We start from the raw sequence: 21192 nt of genomic DNA, 5'->3' as shown, positions 1-21192 counted from the left end.
CGATTCTCAGCACCGCGCTCCCCCGATGTCGTTCCGGAGCCTTTAAAAAGGCTCTTTCTGCGGTAAAGGGGGGGCGCTCCTGGTACCCACCGAATCTCCTCGTTCACAGGCTTCCGCGCCTGTGATTTTAGGGGTCCCCCGCTTGCCGTAGCGGGTCAGACCCGAACTCGCAGAGCAGTCCTCCTCCGGAGCTCGGAAAGAGGACCGCCATAAGCGCTGGCGCCGACCGGAAGTCCAACATTCTTGAAGCAATTCAGAATACAATCAACATTAGCAGAACACTTTCCTTTACAAGGAAAATTTAAAAAGCAACAATTTAAAAGCAATAAAAAAGTAATATTGCATAGGAAAGAATTCTAAAACAACAGCAATTATCACAATTAGCAACAAGACACAATGAAACAGCAAGCAAAAATTGCCACTCCATCATCGCTGAGCCTTGAAACTTGTGTCTTATCCCCATAATCGAAACTGACATCAAGTTTTATGTCATCTGGAAGAGAATGAAGGAGAAGAGAGATGAATTTCTGCCACATTTACTGATTCACCAAATTGACCTGGCCCCCATTCCACCCTATTTACAAGGAGGCTTTATGGATCCTGTCTTTGGTGGCAACGACTCCTTCCAAGCCTGCAGTTTGGCCATCTTTGTGCTGTGGCAGGATTTCACAGCCACATGACCCAGGAGGTCTGCATCAAGCAAGGATGCTGCAGCTACTGAGTGGGCTCTCCTTAGTCTGGAAAGTGCGTCCCATGTCCCCAGGCTGTGGGTGTTACCTTCTTTGGGGCAGAAGTGAGCCAGCTCCAGAGGGATGAGAGCATGCTGTAGGGAAAAGACAAGACCGTACTGGATCAGATGACTGATCTGATCCTCAACCCTCCCCCCCAAATAATGGGTGCAAGAGAACATGGAAGCAGACCCAAGCCAGGGAAGACTTGCTTCCATCATGGGATGAGTGAGTTCTATTGCCTGGCCCCAAGGTGGAAGTGTAAGATCAAGGAAGAGGGCAGGAAATGTCTCCAGCCTTGTCCGGCCTCCCAGGGACACACATTGTGTTGTGCGCCTGATACCAGACTGTGATTCCTCCTGTGGGAATCCTTTCACAAGCCACTCTGGGAGCCTCTTGAGGCTGTGAAGGTGCCAAAGGTGAGAGACTTACCTTCAGGCAACTGAGCCTTCTTGCACAGGACATCAGCCAGCTAATGCCACTGGCTGCCAGTTGCCTCTCCGCTGCAATCGCACTTGTTGTGTAACCTCTCAGTTCCTGTGGGAGGAAAGGGGACCTCAGGATCAGGAGGCTGGTCTGGGGAAAAGAGGCAGACCACTGTGAAGCCCTTTACACTCTCAGAGAGAGATCCGTTTCTGTTCTAAAATGGCAATGTCCTCCAGCCCCAAATTGTAGCTCTGCATCCAAGGCCCTCCTTTGGCTGTCTGGGCAAGTGGGCCTTTGCTGGCTGGTCCATGTGGCCAGCTTGCCTTACAAGAGGGGAAGGGCCCAAGAGGTGCACTGCTAGGTGGCGGTTTCTCCATGAAAGCTTTCTAGGTCAAACAGCCACTGAGGCCATCAAGATACTTACATTCACCAGCAAGTTCAGGGTCTTAGTGCTTGGGGCCTCCCAGAGAAGGCCTCCCAGCATCAGAGTATAACGTTCCTCTAACTCCTGCAGGCAGTGGCAATGAGGGAGAGGATGCTCCAAGCAGGGGAAAGAGAGATCAGATGTTGAGCAATGGGAGCAATGCTTAAAGCGTGTGAAGAAGAAACAACAACTAGAGAAGACAAATTTCAAGGCTACCTGCTTGTCGGGCTCAGTTTTGACCTCAATGACCGCTGCAAAGGCTGCATGCACAATCAGGCTGTGGAGCTTCAGTGGTAATTTGGGCTTCATGAGGCTGGAGAGAAGGCGGGAAACCTTTTTAGACTCTGTCTCATATGGGGGGGGAGCATCAAATACATTTCATTCTCTTGAACTGAATGCATGTGTTAGCTTAAACCACTTTTTACAATCAAGCAGCATATAGATTTACAGGGTAAAAATGAATAAAGGTAAAATAAACACACCAGGGCACTGTTTATGTGGCAGTCTACCTGGCACTTGGTTGCAAGCCTCTAGGTCTTAGTTAATCCCACCCCTAAAAGCTGAGCCATTTCGCAGTCATCTCTAGACAATATAGCTTCTATTTTCTCTCTCACATCTCCACTCATCCTGTAAATAGTTGCTGCATGAATAAAGCTTTTTGAATGCAAGAAACCCAAGAAATTGTAAGCAATTATTCCAATCTAATTTACTGAAGTGGCAAGGTCTGGTAACACCTTTCCACATTCTGCTCCTCCCCCCCCCCCCGCCAGCTCCTCGTCAACCTCAAAAAAACCAGTATACCTCAGTTGGTAAAGGGCTTCCAGTGCCGTAGCAAGGGTCAATTCAGGCTGTGTAAAGCACGCAATCCGTCCCATGAGATCCTGATAGAGAACAGAGGGCGGAGGGGGAAAACGTCAGTTCCCTACGGACATCAGGTGGATTCCTCCAACCCCAAACTCAGTGCAGGAATTGGCAATGTAATGCCAAATGCCTGCACAACCCTTCTCTTGGCCAGACCCCGCCAGGCCTTCCTTCTGCCCAGCATCCCCCCAATCCCATCCCCAGCTCTCCTGCCCCCCTCACCCCTGGATACCTCATGCAACCTCTCACTCACCGCAATTGCCTTGACGGCCATCTTCTTGGAGTACCTCAACCTGTCCTTTTCTTTCTTGCGGGCCTCCGAGCAAGTGGCCAGCACGCAGCAGAGGAACATCTCATCCTTCTCCAGTTGCTGAAATGGCAAGAGTCAGGCTGTCAGTTCATGGCAGGAGGGCTTCTCTGCATCTGAGAATGCCAAAATTGGGGTATAAACAGCACTGGTGGATGGGGGGGGGTGAGGGATTTAGTATGTACTGTGCTGTTTTCTCAAATACTAACCACAGGCGATGCCCAGACCCTGCCAGTCTCTGAACCATCTGCAACAAGAGAAGAAGGAAAGGACATGGGGGCAGGTTAGTTCATTTCTACTTATTTTTCACAGTTGAGGATTAGAGCATTAAGGCCACCCCTCCTTACGCTCCAAAATGAAAAGGAAGCATTTGCTCACGTGGGCCCACAGCAACCCTGGACTGTGGAGTTTAGAACTGACAGGGTTAAATCTCCGTGGTGTCCTGTATCTGGGAGGAGCCTGATGCAGGGAAGTGCATCACAGGCTTTGTCTGCGAGAAGTACTTTCACTTCTGACTGAGACAGAGAGCAACAAGCAGCTTGGCACAGAAGCTGCACAGGAGTGCTTTTGGAGCACAGAAAGATGCCGGAAAGATGCCGGAATGCTCTGCTGGAATGTGACTGATTTATGGCTTGTAAATAAACGCTTCTAAAGATAAGAACCGATCTGTCTTTGGACTTGATTTATCCCTCATCTCACACGGATGCAGGACCGCTGCTGCTCTGCTCCCTGCCTGGGTCAGCTTCAAGCTTCCGAGCCGAGCTGCGCAGGGGAAGCGCTGGCTGGACGGCAGGGTCAATTTCCCAAGAAATTCTTGGGGACTTTGCGGGTCCCCTTCTTCTTGCGGGCTGCCATGTCCCTCAGTCGCCTGAACCTAGAAGAGAAGGAGAGGGGCAGACCTTGTTGTTGTTGTTGTTGTTATACCGCCCTATACCCACAGGTTTCAGTTACAACCAGTGCTTTTTCTGGGGGGATGCAGGGGTACGCACACCCCAAAACATTTTGTGAATCTTTGCACTTTTCTCCATTTACTGTACTGCATTTATTTCCCCCGATTTGAACTATAAAATGGTGATTTTCTTGAGTCAAAATGAGAGTACCCCAAACCTTTTTTTTTTAATAGAAAAAAACACTGGTTACAACATAAAAATCGCAATATAGAAACACAAAATGCATAATAAAGGTGAAAAACAACCCAGTAAAGCCCCCTCCCCAACACATTTCAAAACCTGAGACAGAAGCCTACAACCAAAATGGGGTGTGTGTGTGTAAGAGAAGACAGGGAGTCTTTGCAGCATAGCCATAACACAAATACGGGTGGCCTAACAGTTGCAGGCAGACCCATATCATTTCACACACTACTTCGGCTGCGGGACATCGTATCAACAAGGAAAGGAGCATGTGGTGTTGTTGCATCTCCTCGGGTATTTGTTGATTTGTCGCCACGAGGGGTTGTAATTGTGGAGGTATAGTTTGATGAGGTTTCTGGTTATTTGTACCCTAGGTGCCCACTCACACACAAAAACAAATCTCCCTGCAGCCAACCAAAGACCACCAACCACACCCTAGGTCGCCCCCCAACCTCTCTCACCACCAAGGAAATGCAACAAGGGAATAGTAAGTGAACCCACACAAGTGATGCTGACACAAAACCCCACACATACAGGGGAAACTCGGGAAATTAGAATATCGTGGAGAAGTTCATTTATTTCAGTAATTCAACTTAAAAGGTCTACTTCTCAGAGGTCAATCTCTATTCTCTATTTGCAATCCTTGTTTTGCTGATGTCATTTCATATTCTAATTTTCTGAGATTGTTAATTTGGGGTTTTCATCAGCTGTACGCCATAATATCACAATCATAACAAATAAAGGCTTGACATATCTCGCTTTGCATGTCATGAGTCTATCTCATATATTAGTTTCACCTTTTAAGTTGAATTACTTGAATAAATGAACTTTTCCACGATATTCTCATTTCCCGAGTTTCCCCTGTACACTAAGTAGAAGAGAAGCATTGCCACCCGACCCCACCCTCCCCCTCTTCCCCCCTCTGTTCTTCCTAACCCAACACTGCATGCAACACTAATGTCTCACAACAAATGAAACTGATCTGTAGAAAACACAACTTGACAAAAGAGACAAGGCACACTTTTTTTGTAAACTAAGAAATCTTCAATCATTTGTTTGTTTGTTTATTTATTATTTAATACACCAACAAGGAAAGGAGCAGGAAGGAGTTATCCAAGATGATCGTGGCCTTGGAGAGAAAGCGGATGGAGGGAAAGCTTTGAATCAACTAATTTGAGAATGCTGGTGGGACCTTCTTCACATCATGTTTACTCCGTTGCTGAAATTTGCAGGCAGCCGATACTACAAGGACAAGTAGCCTGCAGGGCTGGGAAGCAGATTACACCAATTGTTGGAGGAGAACAACAGCATCTCTTACTATTACTCAGCATAGCAATATAGAGCTTCCAGGAACAGAGGCACTCTACCTCTGAAGCCCACAGCTAGAGGAGAAGCAGCAGGAGTGGGCTACTGCTTGTGAGTTTGGACTAGACGGGCTTTTCCTCTGATCCAGCAAAGCCACTTCCGCGTACAAAGGAGGTGGAGTTGCGGGCGACTGAGGGAATCCCCGGCCGCGTCAGCCCCTGGACAGCCAATCGCTGGCTCAGGGAGTGTGACCAGCCCTATTTATCGCCGCCTGCCTCGTAGCAAATCGTCACAACTTTCTGGGTATTGGAGGTTAGGCATTGGTATTGGTATTGCTCTGTAGATGGAAGAGGGGAGGAAGCGTCACCACCTGCCCCGCATATTGAAGGGTAGTCCGATAAAGGATTCCGGGGGGCGTGGCCCTGTCCAAAGCCTATGGAGGTGACTGCCTAAGGCACGCCCCTGAGCGGTGACCCCCGGGGGGGGGGGTTCCCGAGTTGATGTGCATCAGCAGGACTCCCCCTACTGGTGGTTAACCCTTCCCGGACTTCAAACGGACGGGCTGAAGCCGGATAGTCGGTTAGGACCAATGCCTAAGCCAATACCACTCATCACCTGTAACCAATAAAGTTGTGGCCATATTTAGCCCATTAACCTGAAATAATTGTGTCATGTGTCTTTATTTCCACTTGGGGGGGGGCGGAAACTCGCCACGCAATAGGGCTCTTTTTGTTTTTTTATGCACCCACAGACCCCAAACGGCTCTCCACAGGAACACAGTGGTGCATCTCATGTATGGGGGGGGGGATTCCAAAACTCCCCCCACCCCCAACAAAGGAAAGATAAGGGAAGCATTTCCAGCATTTAAAAGAGCCCTCAGCATAATGCTGTTAGGACAGCAGCCCTGCCTGGAGAGGGAAGGGGGCTGCTAGGAAGGTCGTCAAAGCATCAAGGCATAGATGAGCCGAAGAATGCAATGAAAACTCGCTTAGAGCCAGAGTGACTGACAGGAAGACTGACAGAACGCCTGTCTGTTGCAGTTGATGACTGAAGAATTGAGAAACGGAGAAGGGGTAGAGAGAGGGGGGGGGTGTATAGTGGCGAGAATTCTGGACTAGGAGGACCTGGGAGATCCGAGTGCAAATCCCCACTCAGTCATGAAGTGCACTGTTTGATGTTGGGTCCAGTCACTCTCATCCTAGCTTGCCTAACAGTTTTGTTGTGAGGGGAAAAACAGGGGGAAAGGCAAGCCATAAATGCCACCTTGAACTGCTTGGATGAAAAGTGGGCTACGAATGTAATAAAAAGCATCCCAAAATAATGATCATGGAAGGTACCCCGGGGGTCATCTAGTCCAACCCCCTGCAATGCAGGAATATGCAGCTGTACCTTATGGGAATCGAACCTGCAACCTTGATGCTATCTGCAGCTCCCTCTAAACAGCTGAGCTGCAATGAGATTTGAGGGAGAATGGGAAGGCGGGAGGGAAGAGAAGTTAAGCTGTTCAGGAAGGGGTTGAATTCCATGGGGATGCTGGCCGTGTGGGGGACCCCAAGCCCTCGCCCCAGAAGATTACAAAAAAGAAGCAGAAGAAATCCTACTTACAGATTCACGATGCTGGCCATCTCTTCAGGTGAAATCCCCTCCTGTTTATTTTTATTTTTTTAAAAAAATATATATTTTTTTATTATTTTTTCCAGGTACAGATACGAAGTCAGATATAAAAGGAAATAACAGAAAAAGAAAAAGAGAAATAAAAAAGATCCATCTTTCCAAAACATTTTTTCATAATCTACCGGACTTCCCCACGTCTCCCTCACCCTGCATTCTTTACAATAAAAATATCAGCAAATTATTACCTTGTTTCATATATTCTTTGTACTTTCAGATAATTATGTTTTGGGTTTAAAATACTTATTATCAATTTACTTTTACCCTAAAATAGATATAATGTTATTTTAAACTTTAGTACTTTCATAATTATAACTTAGTTTCCCATATCCCCAAATCTTATTGCTGAAGCTGGATTTTCCAAATCATGCAAATTCTTAACTTTCATATGGCTTATAATATTTTTGTAAATAGTCCTTGAATTTTTTCCAGTCCTCTTCCATTGTTTCTTCTCCCAAATCTCGGATTCTGCCAGTCATTTCAGCCAGTTCCATATAATCCATCAATTGCGTCTGCCACTCTTCCAGTGTGGGTAAATCTTGTGTCTTCCAGGATTTTGCGATGAGAATTCTTGCTGCTGTAGTTGCGTACATAAAAAAAGTTCTATCCTTCTTTAACACATTCTGGCCGACAATGCCCAGGAGGAAGGCCTCTGGTTTCTTGGGAAAGGTATACTTAAATACCTTTTTTAACTCATTATAAATCATTTCCCAGAAGGCCTTCACTTTTGGACAAGTCCACCAGAGGTGAAAGAATGTCCCTTCAGCCTCCTTACATTTCCAACATTTATTATCAGACAGGTGATATATCTTTGCGAGTTTGACTGGGGTCATGTACCACCTATATATCATTTTCATAATATTTTCTTTCAAGGCGTTACATGCCGTGAATTTCATACCGGTGGTCCATAAGCTTTCCCAGTCCTCGAACATGATGTTATACCCAATATCCTGTGCCCATTTTATCATGGCTGATTTGACTGTCTCATCCTGAGTGTTCCATTTAAGCAGCAAGTTATACATTCTTGAAAGAACCTTAGTCTTTGGTTCTAACAGTTCTGTCTCTAGTTTCGATTTTTCCACCTGGAATCCTATTTTTTTGTCCATTTTAAAAACCTCTTGGATTTGAGCATAATGTAACCAGTCTTGCACCTTGTCCTTTAATTTGTCCAGGCTCTGCAGCCTCCAATTGTCTCCAATTTTTTCTATTATCTCCCAATATTTTGGCCAACCGGCCTCCATATTGAGTCTTTTTCGGGCCTTAGCCTCTATTGGTGATAGCCACCTCGGGGTCTTGTTTTCTAATAAGTCCTTATATTTAGTCCAGACAATAAATAATGCTTTTCTGACAATATGATTTTAAAACATTTTGTGAATCTTAACCTTGTCGTACCACAAATATGCATGCCATCCAAAAGCAATGTTAAACCCTTCCAGATCTAGGACATCAGTGTTTTCTAATAGAAACCAATCTTTCAACCAGCAGAAAGCTGCAGCTTCAAAGTATAACCTTAAGTCCGGCAGGGCAAATCCCCCTCTTTCTTTTGCATCAGTTAGTATTTTCAATTTTATCCTGGGCTTTTTGCCCTGCCAGACAAACTTAGAGATATCTTTCTGCCACTTTCCAAAACATTCCACCCTGTCCACAATCTGTAGGGTTTGAAACAAAAACAACATCTTTGGCAATACATTCATTTTTACAGCTGCAATTCTACCCAACAAGGAAAGTTTCAGTCTTGACCAAGTTTCTAAATCCCTTTTAACTTCTACCCAGCATTTTTCATAATTATCCTTGAATAAATTCAGGTTTTTGGAGGACAAATTAACCCCCAGGTATTTCACTTTTTTAACCACATTTAATTCTGTTTCCTTCTGAAACTCATCTGTTTCTAAAGGTGTCAAGTTTTTCCCCAAAACCTTGGTTTTTTGCTTGTTCAACTTAAATCCCGCCACCCGACCAAACTCATGAATCAGTTCTAAAACTCTTTTTGTACTAGATTCTGGCTCCTGTAATGTTAAAACCAAATCATCTGCAAAAGCTTTCATTTTGTATTGTTTCACTCCGACCTGTATTCCTTGCACCAACCGATCCTCCCTAATCATACTCAAAAGCACCTCCAGGACTGTAATGAATAAAAGAGGGGATAAGGGGCACCCCTGTCATGTTCCTTTTTCAATTTTAAACTCTTCTGTCACCACATTGTTCACTATCAATTTAGCTTTTTGCTCTGAATAGATTGCTTCTATGCCATTTTCAAACCCCCGTCCCACTCCCATCCCTTCCAAATTTTTCTTCATGAACTTCCAGGAAATGTTGTCAAAGGCCTTCTCCGCGTCAATGAAAATTAACACTGCTTTAGTATTAGTGTTAGTTTGCAAAAGTTCCAAAATGTCAATAATGTTCCTAGTATTATCGAACAAATGTCTACCTGGGAGAAAGCCTGCCTGGTCCTTATGAATTACTTCATTCAACACTTTTTTAAGCCTACTTGCCAAAATGTCTGCAAAAATTTTGTAATCCACATTTAGGAGTGAGATGGGACGGTAGTTCTTTAGCTGGGTCTTTTCAGTTTCCAATTTAGGAATCAATGTGATGAAAGCTTCTTTCCACGTTTCCGGTGCCTTCCTCCCCTCCATAATCTGATTACAAACCTCCATTAATGGTTGTGTCAAGTAGTCCTTTAAAGTCTTATAATACTTGGAGGTAAGTCCATCTGGGCCTGGAGATTTGCCAAGTTGCATATTCTGGATGGCACCCTCAATTTCCTGTTGTGTTATTCTATAATTCAAGATTGTTCTCTTCTCTTGAGATAGTTTTGGCAATCCGTTAACTTTTAAAAATTGGTCTATCTCAGTCACTTCCTGAGGCCCTTGCGTGTAAGGTTTTTAAAATATTTCTGGAAGCACTTTCTAATTTCTTCTGGTTTCTGTATATTTCTTCCTTCGACCTCCAGATTGGTAACAAAATTCAATTTTTGTCTCTTTTTCAACTGCCATGCTAGCAGTTTTCCACATTTGTTCGCCGATTCAAATGATCTTTGTTTCATTTGTTTAATTTTCCATTCCACTTCTTGATTTATCAATTTCGCATATTGTGCTTGATGGAACTTAATTTCTCTTAGAATCTTTTTTGATTTTGGTTTCAGTCTCCAATTTTTCTCTCCATCTCTTATCTTCTCTAATATCTTATCCTTTTTTCCATTCCAGAGTTTTTTCTTGATCGTATTCTGTTGTATCAGAAACCCTCTCATTACTGCCTTACTTGCATCCCAGATTGTTCTCTTTTCCACCGAGGTGTTCAAGTTTATTTCAAAGTAGTCTTTTAAGGTTTTTTGGGCCTTCTTCTCAATCTCCTGATCTCTTAGTAGGGTGTCATTCATTCTCCATCTGAAGGATCCGGTTGGAGTAAGTCTCAATTCCATTTTCAAAGCGTTATGGTCGGAGCAGGTTTTTGGGCAGATTTCCACTTTTTTAGTCTTAGGTGCCAGCCCTCTAGATGTCCATATTTGGTCGATTCTTGTCCATGACAAGTGAGCCTCAGAAAAGAATGTTCCTTTTTTACCTAAGGGGTTCTTTGTCCTCCAAATGTCAATCAGATCCATACTGTCAGTTAGTTCAAAAAAGGTTTTAGGTAGTCTGCCATCTTTAGTTAAATTTTGGTTTTGTGACTTGTCCATGTAAGTAGAAACCACCCCATTCATGTCTCCCATCATAATGATGTTGGTATAGTCCAGATAGTCCAGCATTATCTCATGCAGCTTCTTGTAGAATTCCGACTTCCCCTCATTTGGTGCATAGATTCCTACTATCAGAAATTTTTCTCCTTGTGTTTGTATCTCAATTGCCAAAATTCTTCCTTGCTCATCTTTAAACAGAAATTTCGGTGACAGGTTCTCCTTTGCATAAATCACTACGCCTCTTTTCTTAACTTTGTCTGATGAAATAAATTCCTGGCCTAGTCTTTTGTTGATTAATACTTTCCTGTGAAGCCTAGTCACATGTGTTTCCTGCAAGCAAATAATGTCCAATTGTTCTTTTTTCAATATATGAAAAATCCTTCTTCTTTTTTCCGGGGAATTACCGCCATGTATGTTCCAACTGAGTAGCTGCAGAGACATCCTGGATCAATCTATAAGTCCTATAGAGATGTAACTTCCTTTTCGTCCAGACCCAGAGTTGGCACAGGTGTTAATTCAGACGAAGGTGGTGGCCAGACTCCTGCTACTCCTTTCCGAAGGTCCTCCCCGTAGTCGTTCAAAAACTTTTGTTGGTCCTCTGCTGTTCTAATTTTAACTTTTTTCCCTTTGAAATTAAAAGATAATCCTTGTGGGAACTCCCACCTGTAGGGAATTGTGTTGTTTCTCAGTAGTCCTGTTAAATCTGTATATGTAGTTCTTAACTCCAAAAGTTGTTTCGGTATGTCTCTGTAGATTTCTGCTTTTTTACCTTGAAGCACCAGTGCTTTTTTGAAATGTAGGCCTAATATTTTGTCTCTTTCTTGCCTAGATCTCAAAATGATCAGGCAATCTCTAGGTCTATCCTTCCTCACCACTCTTCCCAATCTAAAAGCGGTGACAATTTTAAAGTCCTTATCTTCTTCTATGTCCCAGAACTTTGATAATTCTGATGTCAAAAAACCAATCAAATCTTCTTGTTCGAGTTCTGGTATTGCTCGTAATCTAAGATTATTTTCCCGATTTTTCAATTCCACCATAGACAGATAGGCCTGCTGTTCATTGATTTGCCTGCACAATGGCCTTACTTCCCTTCTTACTTCCTCGGCCTTCTTATTGGCTTGTTCTGCTTTTTGATTTGCTTCTACAGCCAGTATACGATTTTCTGCAGTTGTTGTTTGAAGGTTCCCAATTACTTGTGTATTTTGGGAGACTTGCTCAGTCAGCTTATTAATGGTAGTAGTAACTTGATCAAATTTTGTATTTAAGGCTGCCAGCTGATCCAAAATTTGTTTAGAAATTGGGTCAATCCCTCCTGAAGCCATGTCCTTTGGAGCTGGCTCTTGGGCTGGCTGCACAACTTCTCCTTCTTGCAATGTTAAAACAGTAGGAACAGATGATCTACGTGGCTGTACAGTCAACGTTGTTTGTAGCAGTTGCTGAGCAGATTGTTCTGCTTTTGTTTTGGCTGCCCTAGTTTTCCTTGTGCCGCTCATTCCACAGCTGTCTATGCGTCAAGGTCAAATTGTAAGTCCCATGGGAAAAATAATCCAGAGTATAAACAACCACCCAGAAGATAGTCCAAATAATATGCAGTTCCCAGAGACTTATTAATCCCAAATCCACTAGAGGGAGCTCCCCTGTAATTCAAAGGAAAAAAGAATCTTTTTCCACCATTAAACAGCAATCCAAAAAGGAAAAAATTAAAGAGGTACCTTCAATGTCCCTTTAAACTTGCAGAGCCTTCCCAAAGTAAAACAAAGTTTCAGTAATGGTGCAAGTAGCAGTTTCTTATTTGTATCCCACGCTCAACAGTAACACTTCCACCTTTAGTTACAGTTTCCGCAATCTGACAGTTCTATTGTCCTGGCAGCCCAACGATTTGGTTATTCAACTTTTGTAATCCACTAAGTAGAGGAAAGGTTTCAGTTCAAATCAATTCACTCACCACCAAATTACTCCTTTTCCCTTCCAGATGAATCGATTCAAAGTTGCACGATTATTACAACTTCTTTTTATAATCCTTTTCAAAGCGCTTCCCGCTTGCTAAGGTCTTTGCTTTGATCTTAAGCAGAATCGGACTTCCTGTTTTCACCTCCCGTTTTCAGCCGAATTTAAAGATTTTAGTCCCAAAAGATTCTTATAGTCCTTACTCACGAGTGTAGAGTTTTGCAGCCTAATGTTCCAGGAAGAAAGGACAGCGCTCATCAGCAGCAGCCGCGCGGCTTCGCTTCCGCAGAAAGAGCGATGAACTCACAGCACCGCTCCCCCTTCCACGTTCCGGAGCCCCTTACGGGGTTCCTTCACCGTTTCTGGGGTAGCTCCTGGTGCCCGCCGAGTCCCACGGCCACGGGCTCACTCTGCCCGTGGTTTTTCTTAGTGGGTCGTCGCTGTGCCGCAGCGCACGACCCTTTTCCGCGGAGCCCCTCTTCAGAGCCTGAAGAGGACCGCCATTGCTGTTTCGCGCCGCCTCCGGAAGAAAAAATTCACGATGCTGGCCATCTCTTCAGGTGAAATCCCCTCCTGTTTAAACTCAACTGCTTTAAAATGCTCACACAACACTAACTCTGAACCTTGCCTCTAACCCTATTGCTACTCCTCTCTGTCTAAAATATACAGGAAAATATGTGCACAAAAGATACAGATGAAAATGAAATGATAAAGTGAAAGCAAAGCAAAGCAAAATCTACACCTATCTCCCCTGTTGGTCCCTCGCTTGCTTGCTTGCTTCTCCGTCTCAGTTCTGTCTCAGCCAACTCCTCCCAACTATCCCACGACGGGGATGTGTAGCTGCTGTCTTTTCTACAAGCAGCACGAGATGTCACAAAGATGGGCAGGACACTGTTTCCTTGACAACCCACCCAGCTTGACCCTGAACTAATCTCCCCGCTCTTTCGTTGCCATGTTTTCTCCCTAACCTTGGGACACCTGCTGTTTGCAGCTTTACGAATCACTTTTTATCACAAACAGGTTCATACATTTTCTGGCAACGTTTCTCAAGAGAGGCCACCCAAGCAATTCACCACCCACAATTTGCAGACACCGCTATGCCATCATATTGGCATCAGGTGTTTTCCAGGCCAGTGAATGTCAGCAACCCCTTCTTCTAAAGCTGCTTCCCCAGTTTCATCCCAAATAGAAAGAAATGCCATTTGGTAGCCCATTGAGAAGCTTTGGGAAGTAATGAAATACATTTCTGAAAGTTATTTATGGGTGCACAAGGTCACCACAACTTTGCTTAAGGTGAATGGAAAGGAACATTTCCCCAGGCGGCACACCACTGTCCCCGAATCTCGTCCGCTGCTTGGTCATTTCAACAGATTGTGTGTCTTAGTAAGATTTTGTACATTTCAGAAAGCTTTCCCTTGCCTACAAATGAAGTGCATGATTTTTCAAAAACTTATTAATGCCCCGTGCTTTTACTTCTGGTGTGGTAAAAAACTGCAGAATCTGGCTATCATTTAAAGCAGTGTAAGATGCTGGTTTACGTTTCCCCTCACATTTGGTGACTAGGTAGGGATATGCAGTTTTGTGTTTTGTTTTTTGAAGAGTTCCTAAGGAGTCCTGCTGCTTCCGAGTTTTATTTTGGGGGTTGTTGTTGTTTACAAAAAGGTAATCCAGTTGTAACCTTTTTCTAGGTACAATTCTGTACATTCTGGTACTACCTGTTCACTCACGGTCCCTCCAAATCCCTTTGTTTCTTTTAGCAATGTGTCCTTGTGTATCTGCATAAGCTTTTCAAAGCCTGCTACCTTTGCTTACAGAATTTCTCCTTGGTCTGACTCTGTGGAAGGCACCATGCTATTCCCACCATGCTATTCCCGATGTGCCTTTGCTTCGGGCAAAGGGTGATGGTGGATGGATCCTAGCTACCAAACTCAGCACTGTCTGTACTGATTGGCAGTGGCTCTACAAGGTTCCAGGCAGGTGATGTTTTCAGTTTCACCTGGAGATGCTGGAGACTGTTCTGGGACCTGCATCACCAGCGAGCTCTGGTCCTCCCTTAAGGAGTTAGGCGGCTCGATGGGCTGACTCTGTGGAAGGCACCATGCTATTCCCCTTTAAATTAGCCATTTCGACAGAAAACACGAGAACTGGAATTTTGGGCTTGAATGGATTTTTGGATCGCCTGCATGCCAAGCACATACTTCTCCCACGGGCCAGCACCCTTCCTCAGTGACTGAGCTCTCATTGCACACAGCCATCCAGCAAGCAAAAAAATGTTCTTGTTAGAAGGGCAGAGTGGGGAGCAAGAGATTCAGGGGCCGGTTTTAGACCCACAGTGCTCGGGTTTATTCTGTTGCCTGCTTGACATTGTGCCTCCTTCCCCCCTACCTTTTATTCCTATGAAAGTTTCACAATGTCGCTGCTTGGGATTCTGGATAATCTATGGTGTTTTTCTTTTCAGTTTTTTAAATTAATTTTCCAAAAAATATTTAAGACAAACAAACAAACACACATCCTAATTGTAATTAAACATTGTAATTGTAATTGATAACATTGTTAAGTGACTTCCTCAAATCCCCCTGGTTGAATTTCATTGTATTTCATTTTAACAGTTTTCCAAAATCAATCTTCTCAAAAAATAATAATTAACTTGATCACTTCACATCTTTCATTCTTTCTAATCTAGCTTGAAACATCTCAATTCCTATCCTTACATATTTAAATCCTAAGCCTATCTCATATTTGCAAGCTTTTCCAGTTAGGTTATCTTGACATATTCAGCTAAAGAATCTTTGAATTTTGTCCATTCTTCCTGGTACTCCTCCTCCTTCTGGTCGCGGACTCTTCCCGTCAGGTGGGCTAGCCCCGGGATTCTGGAGAATCTATGTGACTAGATGCTTGTAATGTATGCCAGGCAATCTGGCACAAGTGGGTAGGGTTGCCATCCGCCGGGATTTGGCTGTTGGAAACAAGTGTCCATGCGGGAAACGCTTGAATGTCCAGGAAAATCCAAAGGTATAGCAATTCTACACGTGGGGAGTAGGGACGCAAGCGCAAATCAGAATAAAGCAAAGGCTGGGAAAGTTCAAACAGAAACACACACACACTATTCCTCAAGATTTGTCTTTAAGACACAGGATGATAGAATTGTGGAGTTGGAAGGGACACCGAGGACCATCTAGTTCCCTTATTCCCAATCAGGGGTCCGTGGCCCCATCCCTTGCCTCCCTCCAACTAATTTTCTCTCATATTGGCATGGCAATAGCATACATTTTATGGGTGGTCTTCTTGTTTTTAGTATACCTAAAATCCTTTGCCTATTACCCCACATTTTGTTCAAAAAAATTGCTTTGCAGAGGTAACTACCATAGAGTTATCACATTTTTCAAAAGTAGCGGGTCTACGGCTTGGCTTTTGGAAAATAAGGGGTCCTCAGTAATGAGCCAATTAGGAACCACTGATCTAGTTCCATCCCCTACAATGCAGGAATAATGCAGTTGGCCTATACAGGGATCAAACTTATGACCTTGGCATTATCAGACCCCACTCTGAACATCTGCGTCACCTTCAGAGTTGTTGTTGTGGGAGCTGTAGTTCACCAAAGTAAATATTGAAAGGATCCTCTTTTCACATCAAGGACAGACCATGCCAAACATCTACCTTATGCACAAAATTGACTCCCCAAGCTCTTCTTGTGTTTTAAGACGCTGGGATGTGGGGAGCCAGAAATTCCACTGGGCTGGCAGAAGCCCCTTTTGTGACTCAATAGAGCTCTGTCTTCAACCCCAATTTTAGTTTGGAAAACTCCTCCCTTTTCCTTTAACACACTCCTCTCCCCCCACTTTCCTTCATTCCACTCTTTTCCATATCGAAAGCAATTTCTAATGTCCACTGCCAGGACCAGCTGAGGATGTTTTTGCTTGAGGCAGAAACACCCTGAGCCCTGCCTCTGCTTCTCCTTTAGGAAAGGAGGCTGGAGAGGAGCAGGTTGTGTTGGCAAAACCCTCACAAGGGCCTGACCGTAGTCACAATAGTGGCATGGCTGCAAGCATGGTGCTCTATGGACCTTGATCTGCCCCCCCTTGAGCCAATGGCCTCGCAACGCCTCATGCGCAGGTTGGCCCTGCCAATTCCTAGGGTGCCCAGTTGGATTATTTCAGTGGGGAAGGGGGAAGTTCCCAATCCCGTTCCACTGCTCTCCGCCTGCTTCCCCCCCTCAAAGTGATCCATCTAGCCTCCACTCCATCCCACTTCAAATGAAAATAAATAATAAAAGAGCTCCCATCCAGACTCTGCAGTCTCCATAGCTGCCCTCAGAGCTCCAGTCTCCTTTGGTCATTTTGGGGACTCCCTTGAGAAGAACAAGTGGACATCTAGGAGTTGCTGTTGGTGGTGGCGGCGGGAGCAGGGCTCAGCTCCTCCTGCTCTTAAGTGTGCTCTGCTCAGTTCTGCAGCCTTATCCCTTGGCACCAGGTGCACATATGCTCTCATAACCCCCTCAAGCCAAGCCCAGTTCTTTTTCTTCCTCTGTTCTCCTACCACTGAGCCCTGGAGACAAAGCTTAATGGGGAGAGGGGAGGGCAGACCTCCCCTCAAGAGTCCATGCAATAATTCGCAGCCAGCTGCTGCTGGGCTGAAACTTGCAAGCTGCAAGCAGTATGAGGAAGGAGAGCAATTGAGAAACACCTTGGGGAAGCAATGTAGCCCTCTTTCTGCACCTGCAAGCCTTGTTGTGAAGAGCGAAGTCAGATTCCATGGTATCTGCACGACCTGATGCCCCATGCAGCACCCCCTCTCCACAGCCTCTCTCTCATGTGTGCTGCAAGGGCCCAAGAAGGCTACATTTGGAAAGTCTGGCTGAGCTTCAGAGCAGTGGAGAAACCAGCAAAGGCAAGTGTAGCTCCCCTCCAAACACCAGAACAATCTCTGCACAGCGGATCTTTCATTTTGAAACAACCGTTTCCCAATAAATTAAGAGTGTGTGTGCACCAAGTACAGGAACCCAGGACAGAAAAGCAGAAAGACAAAGTTGCAGAACTTGGGGTCGGGTGGGGAGCCCAACCCAACCCAGCTGTACCCACTGCCTCAGCTCCCCTCCTGCTGCCCAGCCTGCGCCCCCTCCTCCTCCCTGGTCCCTTTAGGCAATGCTTAGTGTTTCATGAAGAATGAACACCCTAGAACTCTACTTGGCAGAATGGGGACAGATAGCTGAACTATAGAGAGCAGGCTAAGGCGTACGTGGGCCACAGTGGCTGCGCTGCCCCTTCTTGATGAGCATCAAGGCTGGGGGGACAGAGAAAGAGGTCCTGCAATCCCAGGACAGGCCAGGAATCCTTATGCCTGGTACCCACCAAGAGTAGCACATGCTCAGCTGCAGCAGAAGGGGAGAGCGTGGACTACTGCGCAGGGACTGAGAGCAGCAGTGGTGGTAGTAGGATGGGCAGGGGAATGACTGTCCTCCAACAGGGTCCCTCCCCAAGCACCCTGAACCTGCTGCCAATGCCCTGGAACCATGTGGAAAGCCAAGTGTGCAACCATGTCAGGAGTCAAGAGGAAAAGGTGGAAAGGGCAAAGCACAGGGAAGGGAGCTGGCACATGGCAAGATGGCACAAGGGGAAGGGCAGGAACCAGAGAACAGAGGCTGGGCCTTGCCTCTTCCCTCCCCACTTTGTCTCCAGTCACGCTTGGCACCTTTCGTAGTCATCTGCCCCCAGCAGGAAGCCCAGGAGGAAGCTGATGGCACTCGGCAGAAGGTTGGGCAGAGGCCATAGCAGGAGGCTGGCGAAGAGGGTGGCTGCAGGGAAGAGAAAACATTTGCATGAGAGGAGGCGGTGTAGCAACCTGCTTGTGGTTAACGCTTAGCTGGAATGAAATATTCAACGCAGCAGTAGAGAAATTAAAATAATAATTTATTTGTCAGACAAATAAATGAGAGACACAGTGGTATATGGTTACCAATGCTCTGCTCTTCCAGCCCTGATGGCCAGCGCTTATATTCCCTCAGCCCAGCCCCCTTGCTCCTCCTTTGGCTGCCTCTGTCCAATCAGCCTGGTTGAAATTCCTATTGGCTGTTTGCTAGAACCAATCATAAAAGATACACCCATTTCCTATTGCCTTTTATGGGAGACAAAGAGCTATATTTCCTTCTATCTATAAATGGCAAACAAGTAGTCATATATCTTACATTTACCTCGACCAGGCACCTTAATTACCAGATAACCTTTGGCCCCTACTGCCCTATTCACTGCAAACCAGATGGTTAAAGCAGATGGTTTTTAATTTCATTTTAAACAGGGTTCACCTTCTCACACACCATCTATGAAATATCTCCTTCTTTGGAGGTCTTTAAACAGAGGCCCGACAACCATATGTCAGGAGTGCTCTGATGGTGTTTTCTGCCCGGCAGGGGGGTCAGACTCAATGGCCCCTGTGGTCTCTTCCAACTCCACAATTCTATGATTCTATGAAATAAGAATCTAACATAAGAATCTAACATTTCTTACTTTCTAAATCCTTTGCATAATTACATTTAAGCCAATATATTTAATACATAACATATATAGATTTTTAGTAGAAAAGGAAAGGCCTTTTCAAAGTAAAAAGAAACTTAAAAACACTTTCCAAAAGCCACTTCAGAGAGTAGCCCCCCTTTCCCTGCTGAAACGGCTGCTGTTTCTAAAAGCAACTTCTTCAATTTACCCTTTAACCTTATGAAAATGTGGCTCAAGTTTAATGGGAGGCATAATAATTCTTACTATTTACCAACTCTTAATTGTGTTTTTATAGCTTAATTGTATTCTGTAATTTGTATGGTCAGTGTGACCTTTTGCTCCTAGCCTGTAATTTCCTTTTACAACCCTGAAATGTTGTTAGATCAGTGGGGCCTTTGTTCAAGATGAGCATCTGCCGATGCACCCAGCTGCCTGGCATGAGAGATACAAACATATATATTTTTTTAAGCTCATTTTAAAATGCAGATCTTCATCTGATGCCTCAGCGGGAGCAGGAGGAAGGCCAGCTCCCAGCTAGGACAGGCAGGCCTTACCTAGCATGTTGCCACTGACGTTGTTGCTCTCAGAGTATTTAAGCAGCTCCCGCAGGAAAGCCACCACAAAGCGGAACACGTTCTGGTGCGACCGCGGCAACTGGCAGATCACCTGCAAGACAGGGAGGGGCGGTTTGGAGTTTCAGTGCAGAGCTTTGCTAGAGGAGGGGCATGGATCACTCGCACGGTGTACGTGTTATGTTTGCAGGTTTAGACCTGGCATAAAAAAAAGAATGTTTAAAATGGTAACCGGACTAGAACTCTGCTGGGAACTTTGGGGAATAATACAACTGTAGAGTTGGAAGGGACCACGAGGGTTAACTAATCGAACCCCCTGCAATGCCTAAGGTGGGGCTCGAACTCAGGACACTGAGATGAAGAGTCTTATGCTCTACCAACCGAGATATCTTGGGGGAAGGGCCATAGCTCTGCAGTAAACCACCTGCTTTTCATGCAGAAAGTCTCAGGCTCCACCCCCAGCATCTCCCAGGAGGGTAGGGAACATCCCTTGTCTGAAATCCTGGAGAGCCACTGCTTGTCAATTTCGACAATACTGAGCTAGATGGCCCAGTATATGGCCGCTTCCTGGGTTGGAAATTCAAGCGAGGTTCACTGAAACAGGTGGGCTATTGTTACAAGTCCTGGTCAGAAAGCAAAAAGGCAACATGTGCGCACCCCACCCCCCTCCACAACCGAGAGGGATGGTTATCAAAGGAGACATCAGCAACCTCTGCAGTTAACAAGGCTTCCCAGACCAGACTAGCCCTCCTGCCAGTGTGCCGGTTTACTGGCTTTCAGGGATGTTTTAGTGGATTTCCTGTTACTCGCGGCAACATTTGGACTAGATGACTTTGGAAATCCCTTCTGATTCTATGCTTCTGTACACACCACAGACCAGCCAGGAAGAGATGGGGCTCTGGGGCCGACCTGGCGACAGAGGTGGCTGTCATTTGAGCACTCAAGGCAGCGCTGATACAGTTCATAGCAAAGGACTGGTTCTGGCACTGCCTTCAGGAAGATGAGCAGAGCTTCGGCCACTGAGTGGTTACTGCCAGCTATTGACAGCCAGGCAAGGAAAGTGTTCTGTCCTGTTACCTGCAGCCTGCCTCCTTCCCAGGCTGGTCCAAAGCAAGAAGCTTGGTCCTTATACATCTGGGCCCACCATGCAAGTTCCCCCTTTTGGCGCAAGGTGGACCTTGAACCCGCAGCCCTGAGATTAAGAGTGTCACGCTCTACCAGCTGAGCCATCCCACTGTAATTATCCCACACCTCCCCTCTTGACGAAGCTGCCAGCAAAGCTGATCTGCAGAGGAAATGTCCTTCTGCAGGCATGGTTTCAATCCAAACAACAAATACTAGTGGTCAACTCCAAAAGTGCGGTCAACAAACCCTGCTTGCCAAAGAACAATTGAACGCACCCTTGAAGCTCCTTTGCAGCCATGTCATTACCTGTCTCCACACCTGACATATTATGCTAGATGTGGGGCCTGTGGGCCTGTCAAGGTTCCCCACCTCTGCTCTATCTAGCCAGGCTGATGTTTTCAAATGGGGGTTAAAGCTGTGAAGCTGTTTGGATGCATGACTGGACTTGACTGTGGGCATTTCATTGTGCTGTGTCCCAGAGCCTTAAGGATGGGGTGGCCTAGGAACCTAAGCCACCAGGTATATAAAAGTG

At 45.4% G+C, this 21192-nt stretch overlaps 1 protein-coding gene across 1 annotated transcript in view; it reads right to left on the bottom strand.

Annotated features, from left to right (window-relative positions):
- Positions 1-484: 484 nt before the first annotated feature.
- Positions 485-21192, bottom strand: part of LOC309523272 (inositol polyphosphate 5-phosphatase OCRL-like) — a gene marked incomplete at both ends in the record, with an annotated part of 68060 nt that continues 47352 nt past the window's right edge. The window contains 9 exon segments of the mRNA XM_082207053.1: positions 485-493; positions 1579-1662; positions 1795-1891; positions 2380-2459; positions 2693-2809; positions 3569-3620; positions 18164-18266; positions 19518-19629; positions 20445-20565. Of these exon segments, the coding sequence (XP_082063179.1) occupies positions 485-493; positions 1579-1662; positions 1795-1891; positions 2380-2459; positions 2693-2809; positions 3569-3620; positions 18164-18266; positions 19518-19629; positions 20445-20565 (775 nt within the window).

The sequence above is a fragment of the Podarcis vaucheri genome, assembly GCF_965113315.1.
Source record: "Podarcis vaucheri genome assembly, chromosome: W".
NCBI classification, from domain to species: domain Eukaryota; kingdom Metazoa; phylum Chordata; class Lepidosauria; order Squamata; family Lacertidae; genus Podarcis; species Podarcis vaucheri.
The sequence above is the reverse complement of the archived record's forward strand: the minus strand, read 5'-3'. Positions and strand labels throughout refer to the sequence as shown.